Source organism: Eufriesea mexicana, unplaced genomic scaffold (genome assembly GCF_001483705.2).
Source record: "Eufriesea mexicana isolate 0111107269 unplaced genomic scaffold, ASM148370v2 scaffold710, whole genome shotgun sequence".
Taxonomy (NCBI): domain Eukaryota; kingdom Metazoa; phylum Arthropoda; class Insecta; order Hymenoptera; family Apidae; genus Eufriesea; species Eufriesea mexicana.
In genome coordinates, this window is record NW_016908851.1 from 430336 (window position 1) to 438928 (window position 8593).

At 27.3% G+C, this 8593-nt stretch overlaps 2 protein-coding genes across 2 annotated transcripts; one reads left to right on the forward strand and one right to left on the reverse strand.

The window, feature by feature from the left end:
- The first annotated feature begins 305 nt into the window (after window positions 1-305).
- On the forward strand, window positions 306-2937 carry LOC108546415 (cyclin-dependent kinase 2). Its single transcript, XM_017898475.1, has 5 exons — window positions 306-618; window positions 1831-2026; window positions 2101-2373; window positions 2486-2689; window positions 2772-2937. The coding sequence occupies exons 1-5, from the start codon at window positions 503-505 to the stop codon at window positions 2880-2882; spliced, it is 900 nt and encodes a 299-aa protein (XP_017753964.1). The 5' UTR covers window positions 306-502; the 3' UTR covers window positions 2883-2937.
- Window positions 2938-3781: 844 nt separating this feature from the next.
- On the reverse strand, window positions 3782-5418 carry LOC108546408 (proteoglycan 4-like). Its single transcript, XM_017898466.1, has 2 exons — window positions 5413-5418; window positions 3782-4444 (listed from the first exon to the last, which is right to left on the reverse strand). The coding sequence occupies exons 1-2, from the start codon at window positions 5416-5418 to the stop codon at window positions 3782-3784; spliced, it is 669 nt and encodes a 222-aa protein (XP_017753955.1).
- Window positions 5419-8593: the final 3175 nt, after the last annotated feature.

An 8593-nucleotide genomic window follows, 5' to 3' on the forward strand; every position in this document is an offset into this window, starting at 1 on the left:
TTTTGTTTATGTGATACTATTAAATATTTATTATTTATTATATAAAATTTAATATTTTAGTCAAATAACAGCAATATACGAATAGTAACAAAAAAGAAACACTCTTCTAATTTTAGAAAATGAATGTAATAAATAATCATGTCATAGTATAATAAATAAGTAATAAATTGAATGTTTATTATTAAGTTCATTCACCTGTTACATTAGTGATTATTTAATAAAGCGATTAATCGTGTAATTTTATCGATTTCTCGAATCGATTGTTCTAAACTTTAATAAAAATGGCTACTTTGAAGCACGCATGTCAAGTGGGTTATTGGTGTTGATAAACAAAGAATTTTAATAAAACGGTTGCTAAAAAGTTATTTATTAATCGTCGGCATTATCTGTCGACGTCTTATCAATATAAAATTTCAAAATATTTCGGAACGGTGATAAAAAATTGGCAATTACGGCGGAGTGTCAAAACAAGAGTGACAACGTCGAACGTGACGTTGAGGTTATGGACAACTTTGTCAAGATTGAAAAAATAGGGGAAGGGACTTATGGGGTGGTTTATAAAGCCAAAGATAAGTTAACTGGAAAGCTGGTGGCGCTTAAAAAGATTCGTCTTGAGACGTACGTCGATTGTAATATTTATATATAAAAATCTGGAATCTTTACATTAATGTATATCTATGCCGGGTGATGTATCGTTTACAAGCATATTACATTAACCGCAAAATGAATATATTTTTAATAACAATTTAAAACTACTAGTATTTGAACAAGATGATTTTAATGTATTTAGAAATTTATTAAATATTCCGTAGAGTCTACGTTTTTAACATAAATATTGCTACTGATATTATTTTTTCTTTACACCAGTATATAATAATCAGTATACAATTAATAGATTTTCATAGCTTCTAATTTTCATACATATAACAAAACAACTTTAATCAGTTTTCAAATTATATTTTATTGATGAAACAATCAATGATACTATTTGTAAATATGTTTAATAAATGTACATATTATATTTAATGGGAACAATTATTTTCACTACTAACATATAAATTTTTTATCTCATAATGAAAAAGTAGTACTATATTTTGCTTTTTCAGTATTATGAATAATAAATAATTTATATATATTCAAATGATCTACTACTATAATTTAGGTAATATCATATCAAATAACCTAAAAATTGTTATTAAATTGAAGTCACATGTTTCTAAAAATTAAGATATAATATTTTTGTAGACTTGTAAACTAATAGTTTGTTTACCCTGCAGACATCTAAGTAATTTGCACGTTGTTAAGGTTAGAGAGTTAGTGTTATGTAATCATTGTTATTTAACCATATAAATAATTTTTGAAGATAGTGAATTAAAATACCATATTGGTTGAGCTTTTGCTTATATGCATTGCTAACACATCTGCTAACTTACGCATTGGGGTCAGCTGAATCTGCAGGGGCCACGTTACACTAAATTTTCGTAGCACCACATTATTCAGCTTGTCCCATTGTGTCATGCTCAGCTGGTTTTTGATTTTAAATCTTTTAATTAATTCACCGTGTACTTAAGTGGGGTTTTTTTCCTATGTATTTGTTTTTTAATAATATCTACTTTTACCAAATTTATCATTTTATACTAATTACACAATTCAAAAAATGCACCTATTGTTTAGATTTGTTAAAACTAACTGATATACTTTTATTAATTGCTTTATGTATAAATAAACATATTTGTTATAATCCTTCAAAGGAAAGGGATAATTAAGTGTTATAATTTATCATTAATTATTAATATATATAATTAATAAAGTAATGTTAATTTACATCAGGGAAAGTGAGGGTGTTCCATCCACTGCTATTCGGGAAATATCATTATTAAAAGAACTTACACATCCAAATATTGTTCAGTTATTTGATGTGGTAGATGGTGACAACCATCTTTATCTTGTTTTTGAATTCTTACAACAAGATTTAAAAAAATTATTAGATTCTGTTAAAGGAGGATTAGATCAAGCTCTTGTTAAGGTATTGCCCTAAAAAAAATCAAAGTTGAAAATAGATGCATGCATTGTTCAAAGACAAGTCTCTTATGTTTACAGAGCTATTTGTATCAATTATTGAAAGCAATTTCCTTCTGCCATCTTCATTGCATTTTACACAGAGATCTAAAACCACAGAATCTGTTAATAGATCGGGAAGGCCACATAAAATTAGCAGATTTTGGATTAGCCAGAACATTTGGTGTTCCTGTCCGAACATATACTCATGAAATAGTAACCCTTTGGTACCGAGCACCAGAAATACTTTTAGGAACTAAATTGTATTCCAATGCTGTAGATGTTTGGAGTCTAGGTTGTATATTTGCAGAGATGGTAATGATAATTTTAATATCAATATAATAATTCTGTATAAAATATAGATATTAAAATGTTATTTACATAATTATAGTTTTAATTTTTCAAAAGAGTTACATTACTTTTGCAGGCAACTAGGAGAGCTTTGTTCCCAGGTGATTCGGAAATAGATCAGCTCTTCAGGATATTCCGCACATTAGGTACACCTGATGAGACTATTTGGCCAGGAGTGTCACAGCTACGTGATTATACATCAATGTTTCCAAGGTGGGAACCTCGATCTTTAGATGAAGTTGTACCTTCCTTTGATTCTGATGCCAAAGATTTGCTTTTGGTAAGATACTTTAATAGAAAGTGAAAGTCAATATTCATTTTTTTTTTTTTTGTATGTTATTTTTAATATCATGTTTTAATAGAAACTCTTGACTTATGATCCTAACCAGAGGATAACAGCAAAGAAAGGTTTAAGCCATCCTTATTTTACTGGAGTTACTTTAGTTCCACCACCACTGCCAAAGAAAACTTGATTTAGATATATTATTTTTTAATGTACTGTGTATTTTGTAATTCTTCATTACAATATAAAACTGCCAATAATATAATTGTTAAAATCAAATATTTTTGAAATCTCACATTAAAATGTACTTTTAATTTTGACATACTGAGTGTGTTTATATAACAAAGATATATTTTGCTATGTACATTAAAAATCACATATACATATTTTTATTGTGTATGTTATTTTAAAAATTCTAATATTTTTAATTGCTACAGTTTTTCATTGATAATAATTCGTGTCTTAATTTCTGATAATACATAAATAATATATGTAACTAAGTTTTTTTCATATTATAATTAGCAAAAGTCTATTTTGTGATGTTGCATACTTAAATATTATTTTGATACCATATTTTCACTAGAAGTTATTTCATATATAATTGTTATATGTATAATATATAAACATAATTAAAAATATAACGATCATAATTTTAAATTCATTATATAAAGTATTTTTGTAAATATTTTATAAATGATGAAATGGTAATGAATTAAAAATTAAATCAAATGTTTTGGACAGAAATGATTTGACATCACATAATTAATAACGTGTATTTTTAATTAATATATTCTAATAAAAGATTATAGAAATTAAATTAAACAATAAAATGGTTATTATTGGAAAGAAGCAGACTTGCAATAATCTCTTAGAATAATTTATATTATGATTACTTAATAATCTGTTACATTCAATAATGTAATATAAAATTATTAGTTAGAAAGCACGTATTTATTTGCTCAATATTTTATTTATATTGATAAGTTTACTAGGTTTAGTATATTGTAATTATTCACAGTTCAAGAAAATTTGTGTTTTCAAGATTTCATTAGTTATTAAATATATTTTGAAATAACATGAAAAACTGATTTAATGTGTTACACGTTCGATTAATTTTGGTAAACTAATTTTAGTATTAATTTCTGAAACTGTAGCAGTTTCCTGTGAAGTTGGAGAAGGTGCCAATTTTGGAAGCCGTAATTCTTTTGGTGATGTTTTTCCCGACATATGGGATTTGTCTGGACTCCTTAATCGGAAACTGTTAGGGGAATGCGGAGAATTTGGTGATTTCATTGTTTTATCTTCTGGTGTTTTTAATGGAGAACTGTTAGGAGGCCGTGGAGAAGTAGGTGATTTCGCTATTTTCTCCTCTGGACTCTTTAATCGTGCACTATTAGAAGAACGTGGAGAAGGTGATTTTACTGTTCTATTTTCTGAACTTTTTGATTGAAGATTATTAGGAGAATGTAAAGGTGTCGGGGATTTCACCGTTCTGCTCTTTGTTACATTTTTGTCCTCTGGATTTAGATTCTTCTTGTTTCCATCTTCTACCTCTATAGTTTCGAAAGTCGACGAACTTTTTTTGGATCCTGTTTCGGGCGATTTAGCCAAACTACTTCTAACTGCTTTAGGGGTTACCATTGAGGATGGTGATGGTAAGTTTTGTGCTTTTGTTGGTGTACTTGGTGGGGGTTGTGGCAAATCATCTTTTGGTTGTTCATTGGAAGAATTTATCTCTTCAGCTAGATTATCCTGAAAAATATAGATTAATATACAGATTTAAATAGTATTTTTAATAATATGCTAAAAAATAGTATTTTTTATAAAATAAATTGAATTTACCAATTCTGCTAATTTTTTTTTTTTATTTATTATATATGCTGAAAAATTACATCAATTAAACAAAAGTTATATTATCAATTTTTCTCTTTTATATTAAATTTTAGAAAGCAAACGAATCTATAAATAAACATAAGTTTTTAAATTATTTCATTCGAAAATAACGAACTTTTATAAAAAATATTATTGGGAAGTAATACTTGAATAAATAACGTATACCACGAAATTCGTATAACTTATTATTAGTGTTACTTGTGTGCAGACTGACCTTAATTTAAAAATGCGGTGATTAGCAGCGATGCTTCTGTGTCCACCAAGTATTACATGTGAAGGTGAAGTACACGCTGTGCTTATTAATCCAGATAAGAAAATTCATTGAAGAAACTTACTAAATATCTAATACTTGAGGAAGAGAAGTCAAAATTCGTCTCTACTTCAAATTTTAGCATTAGCGCTCGTAACTAAATTCGCCATTACAAATTTTTGTGCTCTTACATTACGCTTATGTGCTATAAATCACTACTGATTATTTGAAAAGAAACAAAAAAAAATTGTGATTATAAAATTGTGCATTAGAATATCATTAATTAAGATACTACATCTTAAAAAAGATATCTGTGTAACAATTATACAAAAGTTTGATAGGTTATCTATTTTTCTCTGTTTTATTCTATAGAAAATTTCAAACATGAAGTCGAGTGTCGAATATAACGATATTCATATCATGTATAAGATACACGTTCCTTTTGCTGTTTTTTTTTTTATAAAGAACTTATATAACATATGTACGTGTAAGCAATAAATAATATTTTAAGCCCGCAATACTAAAGATTTAAATTGCATTTTACAAATACTTTCTTCTTAAATATTATTAAATGTACTTTCATTTTTTAGATTAACTTATTTACTTAAAATATATATGTATATATATATCTACATATGACAATATAGTTATAATCTAATAAAATCTAAAAAAAAAACTCGATTTTATATAATAAACCGAAATTTTAACCTTTTGTTAGAATATAATGGATTATTCCCATTAAAAACGATGGGGTTGAATAAAAATGCTCGGAATGTAAATTTAAAAACAAAAATATTATTGTAATGGCTTTCTTATTACGTCAGACACTATACCGAATATTCGTTATACAATAATATGTGTACGAAATGATTACTCGCAACGATTACGACAATTTAATATTACGTATTTAATTTTTGTGAAATTTTGAGTAATTAACCAAACTGAAATATATCATAATCATATGGAACCAGTAAACTATAATTAATACCTGTTATATACTTCCTTAGCATAAATTGTGTGTATTCTTGAAAAGTGACACGATTGAGAGAAAGATGGATAGAGATAGATAGATAAATAGATAGATAGATAGATGAATAGATAGATAGATAGATAAATAGATAGATAGAGAAGGATTTCTCTGAAATTGCTTGCAATATTTCAGTTACCTCGCCTTTGTTATTGACACTCTTGCTTTGTTGATTCTGATTTTTCAACTGACTGTAAACCAGTTGTAGGATCTAAGTATTTATTCTGATGTATACAACAAATAGAGATAGTTTACGTATCTACAGTAACGATTACGAATGCATCATATTCTATCGTTTAAACACAATATGAAACGTGTTCGATGCAACCGCGTGAATTGCTCTCAGCTCGATGTATTCAGTATGGTTGCGAGGTTACACGGTTCGATCTATCGTTCGTTTTCTCTCGTGTTCGACGTATGAGTAGGATCCCTCTATCGATTTACGTATATTAAAGCAACTTATTCCACGAGATAAATTCCTTTGGAACTTGAATAAATCGAATAAATTGACGCCCGACGTCGTACACACCAGCTATTAGAAATGCATACCTTTAAGCTCTGTTTTCAATGTTCATTGTTTGTCTTTTGTTTGGTGAAGTTACCGGTAAATTCAAGCATAGATCGTATGTATTTTTGTTTCTCGCAGAATTGTTTTCCTCATTCGTTGGAATCGAGTATACCAATATATGCGTGTCACGTAAATGTTATAGAATAGTTCTTTTTAGGTCTCCGCTAAATGAAACGTTAATTCGGTAAAAGACGAAACTGTACTTGAGTTAACTCTTGAACACCAGGGTAAAAAGCAAAAGAGTGGTTTGTGTGCCATGAGAAATGATTCAATTTGTATGGCGTGCTGTAAGCAATGGATATTTAGAGAGGTTTCATAATTATTTAAATACGTTTTGTTGAAATTTTAATAATTTTAAATTTAATTAAATTTAATTAAAACTGCAAACATACAATTTTAGGCATTTATACGTTAAATTAATTATATATGTCATTGTTTGCAATGAAGGAATGGTATGTGCTTCATGTGTATTAGCATGTAGATAGAAAGTGTTTAAAAATAAATCATGTTTTACCAATAGCTTTATTAACGTTAATAATGAAAAGCAATAATATAATAAAATTGATTTTCTTTTGATATTTCAAGAGTTAAAACAAATTGATTTAGTTCAAGCGATGGATAATGAAAAATGCTAGAAATATTCAAATACAGGGTGTATCACAAGAAGCATTACAAGATAGTTTCTCCAAAATGATTAAAAGTAACAAGAAAATTTATTCTGTAGCTTTTGTAGTTTATTAGGGTTTAAGAGCTAAAAAGAGTCAAACGAATCATGCAAAATATGGAATTTTAAGTAAATATCACATTTGATAAAGTCTATTCAAAAATGCGAAAACTGTACATTATTTCATTTAAAGAAATATGTGCAGTACCCTCTTTAACTCACAGCGAGAACTAAATAACCCCAAATCTCGATGAAATTTACAAAAAAAATTTTTTGTTATGTTTAATAATTTTGAAGAAAACAACTTGTAATACTTCATATACATCCTATATATGTATATCATGTACGGAGTATATACAAGAGTTCCATTTTCATTGAAAAAATGCATTATAAGATAAAGCAAAAAAATGTATCAGAAACTTAGTTTTAAATGTACAAATATTTTGGTAATTATTATAATACTTTTATGTATATATCCTATACTTAATGCTATAATTATCCAATAAGCGTATACTCCGTACATGTTTTTGATAAATGGTGATGCACAATGACAACCGAGATATTTAACTTTTCCTCACATGTAATCTTATAATAACATAATATATTAACGTTTCGAATTGATAAATACTCTTAATAAATAATCATTTACATATTTCTTCACGTAATTATAGAAACATAATTTACAAATTAATAACTTGTGCATCACCGTACTTCATCTCTCATTCATATTTTAATTACTTTATATATATAATGTATCTGTCCTTTTTAAACCGGGAGTAGGCGAGTTTAGATAAACCTTTAATATTAAATACGATTAGGTTCCTAGCGTTTAAATGTATTTCCTACATGACAATGTAATTACAGCATTTAGTTCTTTATCTACAAGTTTGTTTATTTTATGTTTGCAATGTTATTCGTTTTCTAACATTATCATCACTGATTTCATATTTTCCATCTTTTCGCGTAAACCCTTTACGTAATAAATTTACTTTTCATAATTTATAAGAAGCTTGCAGCTTTCGTTTTGTACGTTTAATTTAAGATTTAGGCGATTAAATTCTTTTCTATAGTTTAATTTTAGCGAGTTATCAACATCCTACTGTAATTGTCTCCATTTTATTCGAACTGTAATATTGCAGCATTCGCAAATGCATCATGAAAAAGCTAAAGTCGAATCCATGTGATCGTATAAGTTATGCCTACGAGTTAATATCAATATCATGTTTAAAAATGATTTATTGATAAACGTTATACAGTAGAACCTGCATTATTTGGAAATATATTATTCAAACATTTTAATATATTAGTAAATATTTCATCATTGAAGTATTCTATTATGCGAACGATATACTTCCCTCTTTACTTCAGTGTGAAATTGACATACACGTGAATATTTCGCGCGTAATGAACATAACCAATAAACAAAACATTTTAGAAATTAAAAAATGGAAAAATTCATACCGAAATCGTAAAAATATATAACGCTGAAATATATGTAG

What these genes read in the sequence shown, in the direction of transcription:
- LOC108546415 (XM_017898475.1), top strand. Translation starts at nt 503, where the DNA reads ATGGACAACTTTGTCAAGATTGAAAAAATAGGGGAAGGGACTTATGGG. An exon ending in TAGATCAAGCTCTTGTTAAG is followed by an intron (nt 2,027 to 2,100) that starts GTATTGCCCTAA and finishes TTATGTTTACAG; the next exon opens with AGCTATTTGTATCAATTATT. An exon ending in GTTGTATATTTGCAGAGATG is followed by an intron (nt 2,374 to 2,485) that starts GTAATGATAATT and finishes TTACTTTTGCAG; the next exon opens with GCAACTAGGAGAGCTTTGTT.